Source organism: Engystomops pustulosus, chromosome 5 (genome assembly GCF_040894005.1).
Source record: "Engystomops pustulosus chromosome 5, aEngPut4.maternal, whole genome shotgun sequence".
In the NCBI taxonomy this organism is placed as follows: domain Eukaryota; kingdom Metazoa; phylum Chordata; class Amphibia; order Anura; family Leptodactylidae; genus Engystomops; species Engystomops pustulosus.
The window spans coordinates 198,330,070-198,355,166 of record NC_092415.1 but is presented as its reverse complement, the minus strand read 5'-3'; the positions used below and the strand labels follow the sequence as shown (position 1 = coordinate 198,355,166).

At 43.6% G+C, this 25,097-nt stretch overlaps 1 protein-coding gene across 5 annotated transcripts; it reads left to right on the top strand.

Moving 5' to 3' along the window:
• The first annotated feature begins 1,321 nt into the window (after positions 1 to 1,321).
• LOC140133741 (sterile alpha motif domain-containing protein 9-like) lies at positions 1,322 to 22,797 on the top strand. Of its 5 annotated transcripts, none has more exons than XR_011855939.1 (3): positions 1,322 to 1,429; positions 12,803 to 16,961; positions 18,786 to 22,797. XR_011855939.1 is itself a non-coding variant. In XM_072154312.1 (2 exons), the coding sequence occupies exon 2, from the start codon at positions 12,821 to 12,823 to the stop codon at positions 15,266 to 15,268; it is 2,448 nt and encodes an 815-aa protein (XP_072010413.1). In that variant the 5' UTR covers positions 1,322 to 1,429; positions 12,803 to 12,820; the 3' UTR covers positions 15,269 to 22,797. The 5 variants fall into 5 exon arrangements, 1 of the variants encoding a protein (XP_072010413.1); XR_011855942.1 differs by having other exon boundaries at positions 12,803 to 18,879; positions 22,127 to 22,797; XR_011855941.1 differs by having other exon boundaries at positions 12,803 to 19,117; positions 22,127 to 22,797.
• The last annotated feature ends 2,300 nt before the right edge of the window (positions 22,798 to 25,097 follow it).

The following is a 25,097-nucleotide window of genomic DNA, read 5'->3' as shown; positions in this document are numbered from 1 at the left end:
GACGCCTCATTAGTGTCATTCACAGAGCGTCAGACCAGGATATATTGTGCACCTATATAACAAAGTACAACACGGCTAAGAATAACTTATGCTTGAGCAGAACTTTTTTGGGAGTGGCTAAGCTCTAAAATTTTGTGAAGTATGATGTCATACAGGCGGAGACTCACATTCGCGGGCTCACATTCCCGGGCTCACACTCGTGGGCTCACATTCCCGGGCTCACACTCGCGGGCTCGAATTCGCGGGCTTTATGAAAGGAGGAGCCTTGATCTCTAATATTTACTGTATTTCCTGTTTTCTTCCTCATATTTACTGCTGTGCGTCTGGGTACAGGTAGGTCTCTGAGTGTTTTCTTTAACCCCTTACAACAATCTTCTCCTGTGTCTTCATTTACTGCGCCTCACCCCCTCTCCTTTAGGCACCTGCAGACTTTGTTCCCTTAGTGTTAGGTGCAGACCGGACAGCTCACTAGAGTGATAAGGGCTGGCACCGGTATACAGCTGGATATACTCACTACTCTGATAACTGGGACAAGAGTTTCGCTCTCGGCATCAGGCGTCACGTTGCATCTCAGAGAATCTGCATTTGGTTTTTTATCATAGTATATGAGGCTGGGAAAAGATGCAAGTCCATCAAGACCAACCTTAGACTATAATACTTATACTTTTAGTACTTATAATACTATATGTAATATAATACAGGGTGAGCTGGTGCCGGAGCATATTTTCATTAATACACGAAACCCCCCATTGCTGATTTATACTTTATATAAAAATCCGTTTTGGCACACCGTGCGTGCGCCTTATTCAGAAGTGCTAGTTAGCCGGTGACGTCACCGAGCTCTCGGGCACACTCGCGCCTGCTCAACTTCGCACGGGGAAACAGGCCGTGCGAAGTTGCGCAGACGCGAGTGTGCCCGAGAGCTCGGTGACGTCACCGGCTCTCCAACACTTCTGAATCAGCCGCACACACGGTCATGCTCATGATGCGCTGTGCCGTACTCTGGTGCGCCGAAACGGATTTGAATATAAAGTATAAATCAGCAATCGGGGTTTTTTTTGGACTAATCTTAGAGGGCACGAGACCAACCCACAGTGACGCCTCATTAGTGTCATTCACAGAGCGTCAGACCAGGATATATTGTGCACCTATATAACAAAGTACAACACGGCTAAGAATAACTTATGCTTGAGCAGAACTTTTTTGGGAGTGGCTAAGCTCTAAAATTTTGTGAAGTATGATGTCATACAGGCGGAGACTCACATTCGCGGGCTCACATTCCCGGGCTCACACTCGTGGGCTCACATTCCCGGGCTCACACTCGCGGGCTCGAATTTGCGGGCTTTATGAAAGGAGGAGCCTTGATCTCTAATATTTACTGTATTTCCTGTTTTCTTCCTCATATTTACTGCTGTGCGTCTGGGTACAGGTAGGTCTCTGAGTGTTTTCTTTAACCCCTTACAACAATCTTCTCCTGTGTCTTCATTTACTGCGCCTCACCCCCTCTCCTTTAGGCACCTGCAGACTTTGTTCCCTTAGTGTTAGGTGCAGACCGGACAGCTCACTAGAGTGATAAGGGCTGGCACCGGTATACAGCTGGATATACTCACTACTCTGATAACTGGGACAAGAGTTTCGCTCTCGGCATCAGGCGTCACGTTGCATCTCAGAGAATCTGCATTTGGTTTTTTATCATAGTATATGAGGCTGGAAAAAGATGCAAGTCCATCAAGACCAATCTTAGACTATAATACTTATACTTTTAGTACTTATAATACTATATGTAATATAATACAGTACTTATATACTTATAGTACTTATGTCATGTGCTCCTTTATGTATATCCTGTTAAATATTCAGTTATACAAGAGAAAGAAATAAAATGAATTTAATAAATTAGCAATTTGGATTTTATTTAGAATGTATGGACCCCGCAGTTATACTGTTTATGTAGGGATCTGCGTGTTATGGTGATTCATCTTTATAGGTGTTTAGGAGTAACTTTCCCGCCCCCTTTTCATCTGCCCGCTGTTTAGCGCAGCCATTTTGTAGCTTAAGGCTCAGCCCCATTTTTTGGATTCTGACCTGCGTCGCTTTATATGGTTATAACTTTTGAACACTGCTACGATTATGAGATTGTTTTTTCCCCACATGCTGTACTTCATTTTAGTTTTATATTTTGGCTGATAAGTTTTGAGTTTATTTACAAAAAAAAAAAGAAAAAAATAAATTTTTTGAAAAATTTGCCATTTTCGAAATTCCAAATCATCGCACTTTCAGGCAGATAGATTTACCATCTGAATAAGTTGCTGAATAACATTTCCCATTTGTCTAATTTACATTTTCATCATTTTTGAAATGTCTGGATAATTTATTTTGATGTCACCTTTTAGGCAGGTTGTTAACCCCTTTATAGTAATCAAATCAAAATGGAGGTGAAATTTAGAAATTTTACACATTTCCAAGAGATAAAAATAGAAAACCCATCTTACAATTCTTTAATTTCTTCCGAGTGCAGAAACCCCCCCCCACATGTGGCCGGTACTTGTTTTATGGGTGCACAGCGAGGCTCAGAAGGGAAGGAGCACCCTGCAGCTGCCAGGATTTTAGTTTCCTCATTGGCCCCTTTTGCAGGCTATAAAATTTTAGCTATTTCGTTATTGGGGCCATGTGACGGCATTTTTTTCTTTGCGGGATGAGATGCTTTTTCCAGTGTTACCATTTTGGGGTTGGTGTCCCCTATTGTCAAAAATTTAGGAACTTTTTTTACCTTTTTTTTGCTGTTGTAGCCCAATAATCACGTTATCTTTATTCTATGGGTTGATACGATTACGGGGAGACCACTTCTCTGTAAAGGGGGATCTGCCATGGACATTTCTGTAAAGGGGGCTCTGTCGTGGACATTTTGATAAGGTTCTGCGTTTGACCTATCCTCTCGGTGTGGGAGACCAAATGATGTTATGTGTCTGTGTGCACCTGGAACCCCAATAACCAGACAAACACAGTTATCTAGGTCCCAGGTGCCTAGTTCCTTTATTAAATGCCTTTTATAACAATCATGAGCCTATCGTGGTTTCCCATGTCATAACACAGCAAATATTGTCCAATCACAGCAGTTTGTAGGTCCTAGGGCGCTGTCCTTTGGGAACTCCCGGTGCACTCGATGGAGGGGGCCATTCACCTCTCGTCATGCGCAGAACAATTCTTCTTCAATGTTCTTCACTTCTCTATTTCTGCAGCTACAGGCTAGGGTGGAAGTATGTGGGTTTCCTGGGTGACATCCTGTCAACTGTAGCAACTTGAGCAACGTCCCTCGAACAAAAGACAAGATTAAATGAGTAACAAAGAAATATATTTTCTACCATTTTCAGCAAGATAAGCATATAAGCTACACTAGAGGTTCTGGTCAGTTTATCATTATTATTATCACTTTCTCATTCTGTAAAGGGGGACCCTGCTGTGGATATTTCTGTAAAGGGGGACCCAGCTGTGGATATTTCTGTAAAGGGGGAACCAGCTGTGTATATTTCTGTAAAGGAGGAACCAGCTGTGTATATTTCTGTAAAGGGGGACCCTGCTGTGTATATTTCTGTAAAGGAGGAACCAGCTCTGTATATTTCTGTAAAGGGGGACCCAGCTGTGGATATTTCTGTAAAGGGGGAACCCAGCTGTGGATATTTCTGTAAAGGGGGAACCAGCTGTGTATATTTCTGTAAAGGAGGAACCAGCTGTGTATATTTCTGTAAAGGGGGACCCTGCTGTGTATATTTCTGTAAAGGAGGAACCAGCTGTGTATATTTCTGTAAAGGGGGACCCAGCTCTGTATATTTCTGTAAAGGGGGACCCTGCTGTGGATATTTCTGTAAAGGGGGACCCAGCTGTAGATATTTCTGTAAAGGGGGACCCTGCTGTGGATATTTCTGTAAATGGGGACCCAGCTGTGGATATTTCTGTAAAGGGGGACCCTGCTGTAGATATTTCTGTAAAGGGGGACCCTGCTGTGGATATTTCTGTAAATGGGGACCCAGCTGTGGATATTTCTGTAAAGGGGGACCCTGCTGTGGATATTTCTGTAAAGGGGGACCCTGCTGTAGATATTTCTGTAAAGGGGGACCCTGCTGTAGATATTTCTGTAAAGGGGGACCCTGCTGTGGATATTTCTGTAAAGGGGAACCCAGCTGTGTATATTTCTATAAAGGGGGACCCAGCTGTGTATATTTCTGTAAAGGGGGACCCAGCTGTGGATATTTCTGTAAAGGGGGACCCAGCTGTGGATATTTCTATAAAGGAGGGCTCTGCCGTGGATATTTCTGTAAGGGAGACCCAGCTGTGTATATTTCTATAAAGGAGAGCTCTGCAGTGGATATTTCTGTAAAGGGGGACCCAGCTGGGGATATTTCTGTAAAGGGGGACCCTTTGGCAGGGCCAATTCTAGCTTTTTTGCTGCCGGAGGCGAAAACTGAAATGCGCCCCCCCCAAAAAAATATAAAAGAAAGATAGGTAAAATCCTAGCTCTAGTCTCCGCCTATATTCAGCCCCCTGAATTTACAGACACATCTTAAAAAAGAATCTAAAACCTGATTCATTACTAACAATATCCTCACTGACACGGTCTCACACACTAGTAGTCAGTGAGTGACACAGACATTATGATTTTTCCCGGACATAACAATCACTGTTGAATTAATCTGAAGATGTCTTCAGTACCGTGCAGCATCTCCACACTGCGCCCATAAAAATACAACAGTCACTTACAGTATAATGTCACAGCCCCCTAATAATTTAAGAAATAGTGACACCCTAAAAACTGTATATATAAAAACCAACCTAATAAACTTATGGTATATACAACCCCCAATTAAATTATATACAGTATAACATTATATACTGTATAACAACCTATCCCAAAAATGTCCCCCTTTTAATTAAGGTGTGTCCCCCATTTATAATCACCCCCCTTTATGTTATAGATAATAGCCCATGAGGCCAACCCCACCATTCAAATTATATCCATCCTCTATTTAAAAAAAGCCCCCTCCACCCCCAGTTAAGTTACATAGAACACATATATAGAGCCCCACCCCCCATTTTAATCATGGGCACAATAGTGAATTATGCCCCCCCCCTTCCTCCAGGATTTGTCATATATAGAGCCCATAAGATCCCCCACCCCAATTTATTTAGGATCTGTGCCCGATATTTTAATCTCCCTCTCCTATTATATACTGCTGCCGCACTATTTTTTTTTATTAATTATATAGCCAGGTTAAAAATAATAAAACTTTAACTTAACTCCTATTCTCAACTCCCGGCTCTTCTGCTGGGCAGTGCTGATGTGCATGGACGCAGGCGGCATGACGTCTAAGGCTGATGCCAGTTGGCCCAAACCCAGAGGGAAAAATTTCTTCCCGACCCCTAATATGGCATCAGAACAGCTCCCTGAATCAAGAGAAACTACTAAAAAAAGTTCTATTCCCATACAATGTTTTATTATAGCTCTCAAGTAAAGCATCCAGGCCTCTCTTGAACATGTACTTAGAGTCCGCCATAACAACCTCCTGCGGCAAAGAGGTCCATAGTCTCACTGCTCTTAAAATAAGGAACCTTTGAACCTCTAGGTGTAGAGGATGCCCCTTGTCTATGGTGATGGTAGAGCCGCCTCTCCTCTAGGTGTAGAGGATGTACCCTTGTCTATGGTGATGGTAGAACCTCCTCTCCTCCAGGTGTAGAGGATGTCCCCTGTCTATGGTGATGGTAGAACATCCTCTCCTCTAGGTGTAGAGGATGCCCCCTTGTCTATGGTGATGGTAGAACCTCCTCTCCTCTAGGTGTAGAGGATGCCCTTGTCTATGGTGATGATAGAACCTCCTCTCCTCTAGGTGTAGAGGATGCCCCCTGTCTATGGTGATGGTAGAACCTCCTCTCCTCTAGGTGTAGAGGATGTCCCCTGTCTGTGGTGATGGTAGAACCTCCTCTAGATGTAGAGCATGCCCCCTGTCTATGGTGATAGTAGAAGCTCCTCTCCTCTAGGTGTAGAGGATGCCCCCTGTCTATGGTGATGGTAGAGCCTCCTCTCCTCTAGGTGTAGAGGATGTCCCCTGTCTATGGTGATGGTAGAACCTCTTATCCTCTAGGTGTAGAGGATGCCCCTGTCTATGGTGATGGTAGAACCTCCTCTCCTCTAGGTGTAGAGGATGCACCCTGTCTATGGTGATGGTAGAACCTCCTCTCCTCTAGGTGTAGAGGATGGCCCCTGTCTATGGTGATGGTAGAACCACCTCTCCTCTAGGTGTGGAGGATTCCCCCTGTCTATGGTGATGGTAGAACTGCCTCTCCTCTAGGTGTAGAGGATGTCCCCTGTCTATGGTGATGGTAGAACCACCTCTTCTCTAGGTGTAGAGGATGGCCCCTGTCTATGGTGATGGTAGAACCTCCTCTCCTCTAGGTGTAGAGGATGCCCCCTGTCTATGGTGATGGTAGAACCTCCTCTCCTCTAGGTGTAGAGGATGCCCCCTGTCTATGGTGATGGTAGAACCTCCTCTCCTCTAGATGTAAAGGATGCCACCTGTGTATGGTGATGGTAGAACCTCCTCTCCTCTAGGTGTCAGGTTGCCCCCCGTCTATGGTGATGGTAGTACCTCCTCTCCTCTAGATGTAAAGGATGCCACCTGTGTATGGTGATGGTAGAACCTCCTCTCCTCTAGGTGTAGAGGATGCCCCCCGTCTATGGTGCTGGTAGAGCCGCCTATCCTCTAGGTGTAGAGGATGCCCCCTGTCTATGTTGATGGTAGAACCTCCTCTCCTCTAGGTGTAGAGGATGCCCCCTGTCTATGGTGATGGTAGAATCTCCTCTCCTCTAGGTGTAGAGGATGCCCCCTGTCTATGGTGATGGTAGAACCTCCTCTCTTCTAGGTGTAGAGGATGCCCCCTGTCTATGGTGATGGTAGAACCTCCTCTCCTCTAGGTGTAGAGGATGCCCCCTGTCTATGGTGATGGTAGTACCTCCTCTCCTCTTGATGAAAAGGATGCCCCCTGTCTATGGTGATGGTAGAACCTCCTCTCCTCTAGGTGTAAGGTTGCCCCCCGTCTATGGTGCTGGTAGAGCCGCCTATCCTCTAGGTGTAGAGGATGCCCCCTGTCTATGGTGATGGTAGAACCTCCTCTCCTCTAGGTGTAGAGGATGCCCCCTGTCTATGGTGATGGTAGAACCTCCTCTCCTCTAGGTGTAGAGGATGCCCCCTGTCTATGGTGATGGTAGAACCTCCTCTCTTCTAGGTGTAGAGGATGCCCCCTGTCTATGGTGATGGTAGAACCTCCTCTCCTCTAGGTGTCAGGTTGCCCCCCGTCTATGGTGCTGGTAGAGCCGCCTATCCTCTAGGTGTAGAGGATGCCCCCTGTCTATGTTGATGGTAGTACGTCCTCTCCTCTAGATGTTAAGGATGCCACCTGTGTATGGTGATGGTAGAACCTCCTCTCCTCTAGGTGTTAGGTTGCCCCCCGTCTATGGTGCTGGTAGAGCCGCCTATCCTCTAGGTGTAGAGGATGCCCCCTGTCTATGGTGATGGTAGAACCTCCTCTCCTCTAGGTGTAGAGGATGCCCCCTGTCTATGGTGATGGTAGAACCTCCTCTCCTCTAGGTGTAGAGGATGCCCCCTGTCTATGGTGATGGTAGAACCTCCTCTCCTCTAGGTATAGAGGATGCACCCTGTCTATGGTGATGGTAGAACCTCCTCTCCTCTAGGTGTAGAGGATGCCCCCTGTCTATGGTGATGGGAGAACCACCTCTTCTCTAGGTGTAGTGGATGCCCCCTGTCTATGGTGATGGTAGAACCTCCTCTCCTCTAGGTGTAGAGGATGCCCCCTGTCCATGGTGATGGTAGTACCTCCTCTCCTCTAGATGTAAAGGATGCCACCTGTGTATGGTGATGGTAGAACCTCCTCTCCTCTAGGTGTAGAGGATGCCCCCCGTCTATGGTGCTGGTAGAGCTGCCTATCCTCTAGGTGTAGAAGATGCCCCCTGTCTATGGTGATGGTAGAACCTCCTCTCCTCTAGGTGTAGAGGATGCCCCCTGTCTATGGTGATGGTAGAACCTCCTCTCCTCTAGTTGTAGAGGATGCCCCCAGTCTATGGTGATGGTAGAACCGCCTCTCCTCTAGGTGTAGAGCAGTGATGGCAAACCTTTTAGGGACCGAGTGCCGAAACTACAAGCAAAAGCCACATATTTTTCACAATGGGCCAAATGCCAATTTAAAGTAACAGGTTTCAAACGAATTGGCGCCCTAAGGACACCAATACAGGAGAAAGAAGTAGTTTCCCTTTAAAGTCCCCTTAACAGGATGAATCACAGGTCCAGAGAAGGGGCTACAATGATAATCAAGCTCAGCCCACACGTCCTTGATTTAGGTCTTGAGTCCTGAATGGAGACCTTTGTGCTGGGATGATGGCCTGGGTGCCCAAAGAGAGGGCTCCGAGTGCCACCTCTGGCACACGTGCCATAGGTTCACCACCACTGGTGTAGAGGATGCCTCCTGTCTATGGTGATGGTAGAACTGCATCTCCTCTAGGTGTAGAGGATGCCCCCTGTCTATGGTGATGGTAGAGCCGCCTCTCCTCTAGGTGTAGAGGATGCCCCCTGTCTATGGTGATGGTAGAACCTCCTCTCCTCTAGGTGTAGAGGATGCCCCCTGTCTATGGTGATGGTAGAACCGCCTCTCCTCTAGGTGTAGATGATGCCCCCTGTCTATGGTGATGGTAGAACCACCTCTCCTCTAGGTGTAGATGATGCCCCCTGTCTATGGTGATGGTAGAACCACCTCTCCTCTAGGTGTAGAGGATGCCCCCTGTCTATGGTGATGGGAGAATCTCCTTCTCCTCTAGTTGTAGAGGATTTCCCCTGTCTATGGTGATGGTAGAACCTCCTCTCCTCTAGGTGTAGAGGATGTCCCCTGTCTATGGTGATGGTAGAACCACCTCTTCTCTAGGTGTAGAGGATGCCCCCTGTCTATGGTGATGGTAGAACCTCCTCTCCTCTAGGTGTAGAGGATGCCCCCTGTCTATGGTGATGGTAGAACCTCCTCTCCTCTAGGTGTAGAGGATGCCCCTGTCTATGGTGATGGTAGAACCGCCTCTCCTCTAGGTGTAGATGATGCCCCCTGTCTATGGTGATGGTAGAACCACCTCTCCTCTAGGTGTAGATGATGCCCCCTGTCTATGGTGATGGTAGAACCACCTCTCCTCTAGGTGTAGAGGATGCCCCCTGTCTATGGTGATGGGAGAATCTCCTTCTCCTCTAGTTGTAGAGGATTTCCCCTGTCTATGGTGATGGTAGAACCTCCTCTCCTCTAGGTGTAGAGGATGTCCCCTGTCTATGGTGATGGTAGAACCACCTCTTCTCTAGGTGTAGAGGATGCCCCCTGTCTATGGTGATGGTAGAACCTCCTCTCCTCTAGGTGTAGAGGATGCCCCCTGTCTATGGTGATGGTAGAACCTCCTCTCCTCTAGGTGTAGAGGATGCCCCCTGTCTATGGTGATGGGAGAACCTCCTCTCCTCTAGGTGTAGAGGATGCCCCCTGTCTATGGTGATGGTAGAACCGCCTCTCCTCTAGGTGTAGAGGATGCCCCCTGTCTATGGTGATGGTAGAACTGCATCTCCTCTAGGTGTAGAGGATGCCCCCTGTCTATGGTGATGGTAGAGCCGCCTCCCCTCTAGGTGTAGAGGATGCCCCCTGTCTATGGTGATGGTAGAGCCTCCTCTCCTCTAGGTGTAGAGGATGCCCCCTGTCTATGGTGATGGTAGAACCTCCTCTCCTCTAGGTGTAGATGATGCCCCCTGTCTATGGTGATGGTAGAACCGCCTCTCCTCTAGGTGTAGATGATGCCCCCTGTCTATGGTGATGGTAGAACCGCCTCTCCTCTAGGTGTAGATGATGCCCCCTGTCTATGGTGATGGTAGAACCTCCTATCCTCTAGGCGTTGAGGATGCCCCCTGTCTATGGAGATGGTAGAACTGCCTCTTCTCCAGGTATAGAGTATGCCCCCTGTATATGGTGATGGTAGAACTGCATCTCCTCTAGGTGTAGAGGATGCCCCCTGTCTATGGTGATGGTAGAGCCGCCTCTCCTCTAGGTGTAGAGGATGCCCCCTGTCTATGGTGATGGTAGAACCACCTCTTCTCTAGGTGTAGAGGATGCCCCCTGTCTATGGTGATGGTGGAACCTCCTCTCCTCTAGGTGTAGAGGATGCCCCCTGTCTATGGTGATGGTAGAACCACCTCTTCTCTAGGTGTAGAGGATGCCTCCTTTCTATGGTGATGGTGGAACCTCCTCTCCTCTAGGTGTAGAGGATGCCCCCTGTCTATGGTGATGGTAGAATCTCCTCTCCTCTAGGTGTAGAGGATGTCCTCTGTCTATGGTAATGGTAAAACCTCCTCTCCTCTAGGTGTAGAGGATGCCCCCTGTCTATGGTGACGGTAGAACCGCCTCTCCTCTAGGTGTAGAGGATGCCCCCTGTCTATGGTGATGGTAGAACCACCTCTCCTCTAGGCGTAGAGGATGCCCCATGTCTATGGTGATGGTAGCACCCCCTCTACTCTAGGTGTAGGGGATGTCCGCTGTCTATGGTGATGGTAGAACCTCCTCTCCTCTAGGTGTAGAGGATGCCCCTGTCTATGGTGATGGTAGATCCTCCTCTCCTCTAGGTGTAGAGGATGCCCCCTGTCTATGGTGATGGTAGAATCTCCTCTCCTCTAGGCGTAGAGGATGCCCCCTTGTCCTGGTCACAGGCCTAGGTATAAAAAGATCTTTGGAGAGATCCTTGTACTGTCCGTTCAGGTATTTGTACATTGTAATGAGGCCTCCCCTCAGTCGTCTTTTTTATAAACTGAATAATTACAAATTTTGTAATCTGTCATTGTATTCTAGTCCCCTCATTCCCCTAATAATCCTGGTTGCTCTCCTCTGCACGTGGTTTAGTTCTACTATGTCCTTTTTATACACTGGTGCCCAAAACTGTGCAATATTCCATGTGTGGCCTGACCAGTGATTCTGTAAGGGCAAAACTATGTCTTTATCATGAGAATCTATAACTTTCTTGATACATCCCATAATTTAATTGCTTTAGCAGCAGCCGCCTGGTTCTGTTCACTGAAATTGAGTTTACTATCCACCAATACCCCCAAGCCTTTTTCTCCATCAGTTTTATCAAGAATTTTATCATTTAACACAATTATAATTTTTATTTCCTCGACCCAAGTGCATAACCTTACATTTATCTACATTAAGCCTCAGCCATTTCTCTGCCCATTCCTTAAGCTTCCACAAATCCCTCTGTAGTGCTTTACTATCCTGCTCTTTATCAATTACTTTACAGAGCTTAGTATCTTCTGCAAATATAGAAATTCTACTTTGTAAACCATTTAAGAGGTCATTAATAAAAATATTAAAAAGTGGCCCCAATACTGACCCCTGTGGCAGCCCACTGGTAACGTCAACCCAATCTGTCAATGTGCCATTGATGATGACAATTTGTTTTCTATCACCAAGCCATTTGCTAACTTAAATACACAGGTTTTCTCCTTGTTCCAGCAGTCTCATTTTTTGTACCAGAGGGTTGCTCTATGCGCATGAATATATGAGGTACTGTATATATACTCGTGTATAAGCTGAGTTTTTCAGCAAAACAAATGTGCTGAACAACCGCACCTCGGCTTATACACGAGTCAATAAAAAAATTACTTACATACTCACCTTCCGCCGCCCCCGATGCTCAGCGCAGCTCCTCTTCTGTTTTCTCTGCGATGCTCCAGTCCCTGCAGCTCCTCTTCTATCTTCTGTCTGCTATAACAGCTGGCAGAGACGCGGCCATGTGCTCTGCCGGCCGGCACAAACTGAGTGTCATCAGCGGCCGCATCATAGTGTGCGCCGGCCGGCAGAGCGCATGGCCGCGGGGACCGGAGCATTGCGGAGAAGACAGAAGAGGAGCCGAGTCGGCTGGCTGGCTGCTAATGGGGGCTCGCTGGATACTAAAGGCTGGTGTCTGGCTGTATACTACAGGGGGATGGCTGTATACTTAAGCGGGCTGGCTGTATACTACTGGGGGCTGGATATATACTAAAGTGGGCTGGCTGTATACTACTGGGGGCTTGCTGGCTATATACTGGGGGGCTGTGACCAATGCATTTCCCACCCTCTGCTTATACTCGAGTCAATAGGTTTTCCCCAGTTTTTGGTGGTAAAATTAGGTGCTTCGGCTTATACTCGAATATATACATGAACATTACATTTTGAGGACTAGAAAAGCTGACAGGTTCCCTTTAAGTTTAGCTTCTGTCGTGTACATTGGTGGAGATTTATCAGAAGTTTCTTAGAGCCAAACTGTTTTAGTTACTCATGGCAACAAATCAGAGCTCAGCTTTCATTTTGGAAACAGTTGTGTGAAATTGAAAGCTGACAACACCTCTTATTCTTCTCTGATGAAAGCAACAGGAGTGTGGGGAGTCTGTAGATTCAGAGCCACAGCTGTTTCCTTCTATATCCTAATGCACACAGAGGCTGCGTTCCCACATTCAGTTTTTCTGATAGTTTTTGATATTCAAACCTGTGGAGTGGAGTGAAAAAAGAGGGGGAGCAGCATCTATATTACGTGTTCTCACTCATTATGATGCTTAACTGCTTTTGGCTTAAAAAACTGAATGAGGGAACACTCCTAGTATTCAATCCTCCCGCGTGGCCTTACGTGACCACAATGAAATAACCTTTATGAATATTATACTGAATATAATTATTATTATTTTTTTTTTTTAAGGAATGTCTGTACCTAAAAATGGCTGATTTCTCCAATCTGTCGACTACTATTGATGGAAAGACAAACTCAGAAGAAACTCTGAAGAATGATAAAGCAACAAACACCGATCAGGTCCATGGTTATGTAACACCGTACCCTTTTGATAAAAAAAATGTAAGAAAATCCTATCCTCAAAACTCTATTCTTCCACCTGAATCTGGGACGTCTAATTATATTGTCCAAGTTCATGAATTCAAAGAATTCACCAACACATCAAATGTCCCAGAGAAGGATAAAAAGATGAAATTCTGTAAGGAAGTCTTTAGGTTTGCATGTGCCTGTATGAATGCGCGTACAAACGGCACCATCCATTTTGGAGTGCGGGACAAACCCCATGGGCAAATTATAGGTGTATCTGTAGATAATCGTGAAAAATATGTCAAGTGTATTAGAAATAATATTCCTAGATACTTTGAAGGAGAGCAAATACATTTGGCAAGAAAATGCATTCGTCCCCCCCGGTTTGTCAGTGTCTGCATTGGACAGAACACTCCCTCTGATTTAGTAGTTATAGAGGTGGATGTGGTTCCTGCGATTGCTCATTGTGAGGGACAAATATTTAAAATACTCCACTATAGTTTCAAAGACAAAACCTGGATAGAAAGTTGTTTTCTTAGAATTGGGGCAAGTTCCGTAAATATTTTGAAAGACCTAAAAAAATATTCCAAAAAAATATTAGCTAACGATAGATATAGAAAAATAGCAGAAATAAAGAGAACAACAAATCTACAGAATAACTCCATGGACGGCCCTAAACTTATAAGATTACTAACAGGGAACCGGGGCTCATTAGATAATTCTTCCTATAATCATTACATTCTGATCACTAATAAATGTCATCAGTCTCATATACCGCACTTGGGCTTCATCCAGGATATAAACTGGGTTGCTGTACTTGATTTTGATCCAGAGTCACACACTAAAGGCTTGTGTAAAGTCTACAGAGAAAAGGGGGAACCAACTGTATTTTACCCTCATCAAAATCAAGATATAGAAAATTATACAAAAGAAAATATTATTAAACGCCATCAACAGCCCAGCTGGATTTTGTGTAATAGTCAACTTGATGTTCAGGATAACCGAAAACTGGTTTCCTTTTTCTCCAGGGAAGATGTAATGAAGCAGGGGACATTTCTTGTTGTGTTTTTATTACTTTCTCCTGTTGAAGATCCTGAAGACCCTATAAATGAAGTCTTCAGGACCTTCTATAAGAAACTTAATGGTATGACTGACATCCTATGTATGTGCGAAAATGAAGTAATTTTTCAGAGATGGAAAGATATGCAGGAGGCAATAATAAGTGAGGAAGACATGGAAGAGAGATGTATCTATAACATGGGCATTGAAAATATAAACGGGACCATTCTGAGACTGAAATCTACTAACCGCTCATTGATTCGCTTCTTGCCTTCCCATAGAGGTGCCACTTCCATATTATACAAGGAGGATGAAAAGCTCATGACATCTCTAGATATACTGTGTGTAAATCAATGTGAGGATAAAGAAATAGAAAGTAATAGTGAAGTAGAGTTTAATAAGTTTCTGAAGAATTATGAAGAGCGTTTTTACCGAGGAGGGAAGGCAACATGGTGGAATTTCTATTTCGCAGACAATAGCTACACTGGATCATTTATTAAGAGAGATATCCAGGAAAAGGTAAAAAAATATATATATACTTTGTTTAAATATGGACAAAATAGAAGTGTAGAGGTAATTACTTTATATCACCACCCTGGATGTGGAGGGACCACCACTGCAATGCATGTCCTGTGGGAACTGCGAGAAACCTTCCGATGCGCGACTTTACAAAGTAACATTGATAACGTTACAAACGTCGCAGAGGAGGTGGTTAGTTTTGCCGTTCATGGATCTCCTAGTAACAAGGAATTTTATCCAGTCTTACTCTTAGTAGATGACTATGAAGACGAGGAAAGTGTTTCTATCTTACAAGACAACATCCAAGCAGCAATTGCCGAACGACATATAACATATCACCCACCAGTCGTGATCATATTGAATTGTGTTAGATCTCAAAACCCCGAGCAAAGAGCAAAATCCAACTGCACAAACAGTTTTGCTTTAACAAATACAACTTCTAGCCGGGAACAAAGAGCCTTTAATAGGAAATATGAAGAAATCCGAAAGAGGTTTAACAACATAGAAATGCACCAACTTCGTAAATCTGGATTGGCCGACATTGAAAACACCGTATACATTATGCCAGACGATATAAACAATACAGATATTACAAATACTTCTTCATTATACGACCGATTTTGCCAAATCCGAAACAGGATAATTTTTGTAATGAAGTCAGTGGGAGAGAGCTGCGTATTTTTTGTTGCGGCAGCTATGCAATCATGGAAAACAGGAAGCGTCATGCCCTATGCCAGTAATGGTGAACCTATTGGAGATTGCCGAAATTGAACAGATATGAAATAATCTAAAATATATGTGTAACCCATACCAAAGCTTTATTGAAGCCCAAAAGATTATTCCACACCACAATATAAAAACATTTAAAAAACATTTAGGTACAAGTACATAAAGTACCTGGTAGACCCACACAATATTGGAGCACATGACCAGGGATATAACACCGTGCACCTTTGTGACATCACATGACCAGGGATATAACAAGCCATGGACCTTTGTGACATCACATGACCAGGGACCAGTTTCTGCTCACAGGAAGTAAACAATGAAGCTTCCTATTGAATGACAGCAAACAGAGATCTAAAAAAATCGGGAATGGATACAGAATATATATTGAAAATGTGTATACATTTTCAATACACAAAAAATATCAATTATTTGCTGAAAGTGAAGAAATCCCTTTAACCTTATAATGGGTCAATGGTCATTGGTACCTGAATGTGCAGGTCAATTTTTGTTAGTTCGGTTTCACTCTTCTTTAAATGATGTCGTCTTTGGAACGACCCGGTAGAAGGAGCTGCAGAATAGACTTCGCTTACAGTTAGCAGAAGTACATGCACCCTTTGCATCTATAGCCGATCCTCGTAAAGGACCACGGATTGACGCTGTACATATTTTGGCACAGTTTTATTACTTCAAAAAAAAAAATTAATGGGAAAAAAGACAAAACAGCACATTTATCCACTGTAATTTATAAAACTATCGTAACAAATTAAAGTATCACATGTCATGAAAAAAATTCTGTAAAAATGTCATAATGAGAAGTCACAAAGATGATTAATAGAAGAGCAAAACAGAACAGCAAAAATTGATCTGGATGGCGATTGTCATATCTCTAATTGCTTTTCATGCCTGTATACTCACTGGAGCACATTTACTTACCCGTCCTGCGCGATCCCCGAAAGTGCATTGTCCGACCGGGATGCACATCTACCGCGATTCATGTCGATCGTGCGCCCGATATCCTGCATGTGTCGCTTCCCCGCTCAGGTCCCCGGAGTTCACCTTCTTCTTCCTGGTGCATGTAAGTGCTTGATCTTGCGACACAATTTTAAAGTTAAATCCTGCGCTCAGTCTGAATCCGCCAGATCGTCCAACAGCACGCCCCCTGATTTGTGTTGCGTGAAAGCAGCGCAGCTGTGCCACAATCCGATCACGTGCGATACAATCCCCTTCTAAATACCTGTCCCAGCGGTGCAATCCCCGAAAATGTCGGAATATCTGACGAAAGTGCGGCCGCGGGACCCTTAGTAAATAAGCCCCACTGTGTTACTAGTTGCCTTTTCAATAAAAACGATTGAAAACAAAATTGACCCCAACTTACAGACAACCCCTAGTTACAGACGGGTTCCACAACTACATCATCATAACCAAGAACTTTATTATTTTTTCTAGAACAGATGAAGGAGCTGATTTCACACTTGATGATTTTGTGGCAACACTATTAACCCAGAAAGAAGTCTTTGTTCCTCATTTCATTCCAGGTGATCCAGTTCCATAATGTGTCCAGCCAGGAAGAAACTCTGGTACCAACCTAGAAGGGAAGGTTCATATCAGGCTTTTCTCACCATTCCTACTGTAGTCACCAAAGCTGCACGCACTTCTTGAGCCCATTTGTCTCATTCCAAGTTATACAGGCGGGTCCCTACTTAAGAACACCCGACCGGATAGGACGTTTGTATAGGTTTTATTATGTTTTAATACACTTTAAACAATTTAAATCTTTTGTTCAAAAAATATATATACAGTATATACAGAATATATAATATACATATACAGTTTATACAGCATATATAATATAAACATACAGTATATACAGCATGTACACATGTACTGCGTATACATACAGCATATATACACATACAGTATATACAGCATATACACATGTGCTGAGTATACTTACAGCATATATACACATATAGTATATACAGCATATATAATATACATATACAGTATATACAGCATATATAATATACACATACAGTATATACAGCATGTACACATGTGCTGAGTATACCTACAGCATATATACACATACAGTATATACAGCATATATAATATACATATACAGTATATATAGCATATATAATATACATATACAGTATATACAGCATATATAATATACACATACAGTATATACAGCATGTACACATGTGCTGAGTATACCTACAGCATCTATACACATACAGTATATACAGCATATATAATATACACATACAGTATATACAGCATATATAATATATATATACAGTATATACAGCATATACGCATGTACTGCGTATACATACAGCACATATAATATACACATACAGTATATACACAGCATATACGCATATATGGCATATATATACATTCATACAGAAAATATACACACACATATATATATATATATATACACACTCATACAGAATATACATAAATACTCAAACAGCAGATACACACATACACACAGGTGGGCGGCTCTGTTTGGCACAGCAGACGTTACTGCTTTGCTGTTCACAGGCAGGGGAAGGGAGAACAGCACTAAATTTTGGGTTCACTTCCATCCCAGGCCCCCTAGCAGCACGGGCCCCGTAGCAACCGCTACGGCTGCTACGGCTGTTGTTACGCCACTGGAGAGTAGCAATAATTTTCATTGGAGTAAAGATTGTAGGGAATAAGGAGTTAATGAGTTATAATGAGAGTTTTTCTTATGGGATTGTCAATTTTTGCTTTAATATTGCTGGGATTAAGAAAAAACACTAATGGGAAAGAGACAAAAAAATTAGTTATTAAAAGAAGAAACCTCAAAATCAGATCACGAGTCCATAGGAAGGTTGGATTGGAGAACAGCAGTCTCTTTGGGGCTGTAGAGGTAGATTTCTGTACCTTTATAAGATTGGGAAGCTCTTGTTTCACTTAAGGTAAGTTTAGCTTCAGTTTCTTATCAGAAAATTATGTCTGATTTATGACATTTACTTCCAGGATTAGGATTGGTGTTATGGGAATACTGGGAAAGATTGGACAGAATCTCTGGAAAAGAGACATATTTGAAAGCTAAATTCCCTATCATGAACAGTCTAGCTCTGAATGTACATCAGCAGATCCTGTGGGAACTTCTTTTTGAAATATATCTCTGTCTCCATTGAGATCCTCCGTAAGGATGGAGAAAGACGCAGGTCCATCAAGTCTAACCTATAAGATTAACAAAATTATTATGCACCAGTCCTCATCGTGTCTTTCCCCATGGGATTTTCGTGGGTAACGACAGTTGAGAAGACGACATCAATATATTGGCCCTTTTCTTATCTCCCTCATCCGTGACCCCCAGGTTAGTCCTCAGATGGCCCACACTTTCAATTTTATATTTATATATTTGAAATATAATTTGGGATTATTTTTACTTTCCTTGGTAATATTTTTTTCAGTCTCTATTTTTGCTACCATTGTGTAACATCCGTGCCAGAATCGTCTTCTGTCTGCAGACGGCGGCTTACAAGGTGTTTCTCCTTTGTGTTTTTGTGGCCAGGTTGTCTCTGTTTTGGTGAATTGAACTACACCCAGCAACTCTACAGCCCAACCCTGTCCAGCAAGGGCTACTGGAGTGATGGATGGCCAATCCAGTAAGCTGCAGGGGGTGGCTTCCAGGATCTGCTTCATATACTTGCCCTAGTTCTACTAGTCTCCTCATACCTTTTCCCGATTTCTGCTTTTAATTACTTTGGTTTTGACACGGTTCTGTCCTACACTGCTTGTTTGTCTGTCTCCTTTGCTTATGCTCTGGAGTCCTTGTGTGAATTCTGGTCTATTTCTGTATTCCGGTTACCTGTCTGCTCCACCATCCAGCATCTACCAGACAAAGTAAGTTTTCTCTCTCACCTTGTAGGGTCTCTCAGGGTCTGTTAGCAGGTTCCTGATAGTGGGTTCGCCCTTGTCAGGGCGGTTTATCTGCTGTAGGCAGGGCCCTAGTTTGCAGGGATGTCGTAGGGTTAGTTTGCCACCACTTACCCAGTCTGACAGCTTGCGCCAAGTCTGGTTGTGGTTGCGCTGTTTGCTGGACAGGTCTCGTTATTACTTATTGCCGGCCTTACTGTATTGGATTTTTTTCCTCTATTTTGCTTCTTCAAATATGGTATGTGTTTTTCTTACAGGACCTTTTAAAATATTTTTGCAAATGTTTTCTACGCTTCTACGTGCTCCAATGTTTCGATATGTGGCAGGATAATAAGAGAAGAACAGAGTAGTCGGTCTCGCAGGTGGTTCCGGTGTGGGTGCAAGATCTCCTCACCCAGGTAATACACCTCTCCACTTCTGCTTCCGGGACACCTTCAATTTTACTCCCAAAGAGAAAGAAAGACCGCAATAGCGCAATAGGGTTTTCAGTCGTTTAAAATGTGTTTTTTTTAAATTATAAATACTCACAAAACTTCCATGTAAAAAAGGCCTTAAGTATTTAAAATCTTTGTACGCTCGGTATCTTGCCCTTGCCCAAGATGGACGCTGCCCAAGAGAAGGAGATTACCCCTACTTGTGTGCTCAGAATTGGAGCCACAAAGGTGGGGGGGCAGGTTTTCTTCTCTTATTATCCTGCCACATATTGGAACATTGGAGCACGTAGAAGCGGAGAAAACATTTATTTTTTTGATCATTTGGATTTGGTGGTAATTTTTGGATTTTTTTTCCATTTTTCTCCTGCGCCGTTATCTCCTGACCTACACATACCTTACAGATCCATTGCCAATTTTGTCTTCTTATGTGTATTCATTTACCAGAGCTATTCAAATTGCTGCTTACTGTATACACTCGAGTATAAGCCGAGTATAGACCCCTAATTTTACCACCGAAAACTGGGAAAACCTATTGGGTGGGAAATGCATTGGTCACAGCCCCCCCCCAGTATATAGCCAGCAAGGCCCCAGTAGTATACATCCAGCCTGCCCCCTGTAGTATACAGCCAGCCCCCAGTAGTATACAACCAGCCCCCAGTAGTATACAGCCAACCCAGCACTTAAAAAAAGAAAAAACTTACATATTCACCCATTGATTTACAAGGCCACAAACAAATATTATCATCAGTTATGTTCTAGTCCCGTTGTTTAGGTTAGTGAGATACTCATCTCCTATTGAACATGTGTCTGTCTCAGTGGGTATGAAACCCTTCCTTTATTTAATTCTGTTTTTATATCATAGTGGTGTATTTTGTACCCTGCTATATTACATATTCAGGGTCCAAAAAGTCGTGAGATATGATATGGATAAATAAGGAATGACGGACATATGGGACTGTGGGATAGAATACAGACTGGTCACAGGAAATTCTCATAGTACACAGGTGACTACATTGCTCATTGTCTAACTGATACTTTAGGTTGTCTTGTCGATTTCATCCTGAAGGATCTTCTAGACCAGAGATCTTCTTACCACCCTGACAGCTGGGATAGAGAACCACTCCTGCCCTGTCATCACCGGAGGGGCTGAGGGCACTCGCTGATACATGGACGCTGGTAAGAGGTGTCTTTAGTATTGTGGTTATGGCCATGTCTGGAGATGTAAGACCTTGCTGGGTCCTCAGGAAATCTCATGATGAATGTTGCTGAGTGTTTGAAATCCTGACACTGCCTCTGTATTAGTATTACCAAGGTGTGGGCACATACATGTTATCTGATGAGGCAGCTGAGGCTGCTGCCCTGCTCTACCTTTCCTATAGGATATGGTCTCTTCATGACTGTGGAGGATAAAGGTCCTTTAGTCGTGTTAGATGAACTGCAAGGATGGATCCCACTGGCTGAGAGGAAGCACTGGGAAGCCTTGAGCGTGATGGGAGCAGGAAGAAAATAGTGCCTGCCTAGAACTATGTTTCCATAATGGTTCAGTTTGAGGATGGAGGGACAAGTGTCAGGACAAGGACTATGTTTGCATGATGATGGGTCACCCTGGGATCTAGCAATGCTGCCAGATATATGCGTGTGCCATAACCTGACAACACTGTGTGAGTTACAGAAAGGCACATGGAGGGAGCAGCTTACACATCTCAGCCACTGCAAAGGGTAACTTAAGACTGTCAAGGGTTGGTGAGTATAAGGATGTTCTGGTCTATGTGCGGGTCTCTCCTCAGGTGGACAGAAGGTAGATGTACCGGTAAGAGTGATAAAGATATTATGTTTACTGAAAAGGTACAATCTTCACTCAAAACTGAATGTTTTAAATATTCTGGATATAGAGGTCAGGCTTTCCTCACTCCTTAGCCTGAAGAGCAGTGGGAAGGTGGAAAGACTGCATTAGACCATCCAGCTTGGAGTTCAGGAGGCAATGACAAAGTGTTAACTAATGAGAAATGTTTGTCAACTGATGAGAAATCAGGAGAACCGGTTGCTAGATGTCTCCTGCTCTGATGTACAGTCTATCTGTCAGCCTTTATAATTTTCATGTAGGAGTATTGGGACTATAAGCTTGTTAAACATCATGTGACCATAGTAAAATATAATTATTATTATTATAAGTGTTTCCTTTTTATGGAAGTTTTTTTGTTAAATTATTGGGACCTGGCATAGAATTGTTAAAAATATTGTCTTTTCTAATAGTATGACATGTGCCAGGTGGTGGGTTCTATCAGTGATATATAGATCCTTTTGGTCTTTGTGGGTCTAACATGATGTTGAGCAGGTTTAAAGGTCAAGGGAAGAATATCAACCATCTAACTCAGTAGAGGATGAGAATTTCTAGTGACCGTCCAGTCTTAGTTTGTTTAGTCAACTGGTGGTGGCCTTGAGGGATTAATCAATTTTAGGGATTTTAAATGTATTGATAGTAGGGATATGTATTTTTGCTGTTTTTGCTGTCTTTTAAGCTTGTGTTTTGCTTTTGTGTAAGGTAAATTAAAGCAACAGCTGAAGATGCTGAAACAGTACAAGTCCAAAGTGGTCCAAACCCAGCAGAGTCCAAGGGGAGATGATTAAAGCTTTCTGAAGTCAGATGATGTGACCCTTGAACTTCTGGAGTTTGGCGCCGCATAAGAAGATCACCCTACTTCAATACTTTGTTTGATACAATCCCTTAGATATAGTGAAATGACTGGTCTGCAAGAGTTCCAGAGTGTTAGTATTTCCTTATGAGGTTGCGGCCCAACTGGTGAATGACGTTCGAGTGTCCTGGTCCGGGGGATCCGGCCAGAAGTAGCTGTTTGGGTGCAACAACATAAGGAGGCAATAAATGTGTTCAAAAGGAGGAAATGTGAATGCAAATAAAATAATAATGTAATAAGTAATTATTGTGCTGGCTGTCTTAGGTCATTGACCTCTGACTAGAATAGACATTGTACAAGTTTGTGAATGACAGCTGTAGCTGGACTCTGCAGGACTCATCCCCCTCACTAAAGACAATTTATATATTTAGTTACACATTGTAGCTTTATCATCGGCTTTATGTAAAGGACATATATGGCATCATGCGTTCTCTTATGTCATCAGTCACATGTTTATGTAGATTGTGAGGGGCAGTCCCAGGATTTTACTATATATATAATAAAGTTTATTTGAAGTTTATTTGAATGCAACAACGTGTCACCTGTGTCTCTGTCCCTACTCCCTAACCCCACCATCTCCCAATGAGGGGATGACTGTTCTCTCTGTATGTCTGTCAGTCTGTCTGTCTAACTCTCCCACCCATAGATAACTTGCTGTAAGCCGCTGCAATGACAACAGTATATACAGCATATATAATATACATATACAGTATATACAGCATATATAATATACATATACAGTATATACAGCATATATAATATACACATACAGTATATACAGCATATATAATATACACATACAGTATATACAGCATATATAATATACACATACAGTATATACAGAATGTACACATGTGCTGAGTATACCTACAGCATATATACACATACAGTATATACAGCATATATAATATACACATACAGTATATACAGCATATATAATATACACATACAGTATATACAGCATATATAATATACACATACAGTATATAAAGCATGTACACATGTGCTGAGTATACCTACAGCATATATACACATACAGTATATACAGCATATATAATATACATATACAGTATACACAGCATGTACACATGTACTGAGTATACATACAGCATATATACACATACAGTATATACAGCATATATAATATACACATACAGTATATACAGCATAAATAATATACATATACAGTATACACAGCATGTACACATGTACTGAGTATACATACAGCATCTATACACATACAGTATATACAGCATATATAATATACACATACAGTATATACAGCATATATAATATACACATACAGTATATACAGCATATACGCATGTACTGCGTATACATACAGCACATATAAGATACACATACAGTATATATACAGCATATATATACATTCATACAGAAAATATACACACATACAGAATATACATAAATACTCAAACAGCAGATACACACATATACATACATATATACACACACACATATTGTAACATCTGTGTCTATGTCGCACTATCCATAGTTGGCGGAATAGAGGCGTTTATGTGTGTGTGGACAGTGGCTTAATCTTGGGTTTGGATTAACTGAGCCACACCCTGCTCCTTGCATTTCTGTCCTGCCCAGCAAGGGTTACTAGCCTGATAGACAGTTCCCCAGTGTGCTGCTGGAGGCGTGTCTGGGAACTGCCTTATATACCTGCCCATTCCCATCTTACCTTGCTGGTTATTTTGAGTCTTGTCTTCCCTGTGTTTTCTAGTTCAATTTTACCTGTCTCCGTTTGTCTGCCTGTATCTGTACCTGATCTGTATATTATTTGCTTGATCTTGATTTTGACCCCATTTATATCCCGCCTGTACCTGTATCTGGATCTGACCTGTGATTATCTGCCTGAAGACCTGTATATATCTGTCCCTGTCTCAGTCCTGTGTTTGTATTCTGTGCTCCAGTGTGAACACTGGTCTATTCCTGTATTCCGGTTACCTGTTCAGTCTTGTGTTGGTTTCTGTGCTCCAGTGTGAACACTGGTCTATTCCTGTATTCCGGTTACCTGTGCGCTCCACCATCCAGCAGCTGTCAGACGAAGTAAATTTCCCCTGTCATCTTGTAGGGTCGCTCAGGGACCGTCAGTTAGGTTCCTGATAGTGGGTTCGCCCTTATCAGGGCGGTTTATCTGCTTTAGGCAGGGCCTTAGCCCGCAGGGACGTCGCAGAGCCACCACTTACCTAGTCTCACAGCTAGTGCCAAGCCTGGTTGTGGTTGCGCAGTTTGCTGGACAGGTACTGACACATATATATGTATATGCACAGATAACATTTCTAACTTACTTTGTGGTCCTGGCGGGCGGTGCTTTCGGGAGGGGTGGAGCGTCTCCGTGAAGTCTCCGTGATGTACTGCCAGGGGTGAGGGGGGTTTGCACATGGCTGTAAATTGGGGGGGCGGTGGGCGGGTAGGGAGATGTGTCTGTGGGCGGAAGGACGCGCCGACAGGCAGGTAGGGGCACATGCCAATGGACAAGAAGACATGCTGGTGGGTGGGCAGGGGATCGTGGAGGCGGGCGCTTAGGAAGACTTGATGGTGGGCGGGCAGGAGATCATGGAGACGGGTGGGCGCGCAGACAAACTTGCTGGTGGGCGGGCACGAGATCGTGGAGGCGGGGAGGATGGGGGGTGCGGGAGAGTGGGGGCCACCGACACAGGTGGGCGGCTCTATGTTTGGCACAGCAGACGTTACTGCTTTGCTGTTCACAGGCAGGGGAAGGGAGAACAGCACTAAATTTTGGGTTCACTTCCATCCCAGGCCCCCTTGCAGCACGGGCCCCGTAGCAAC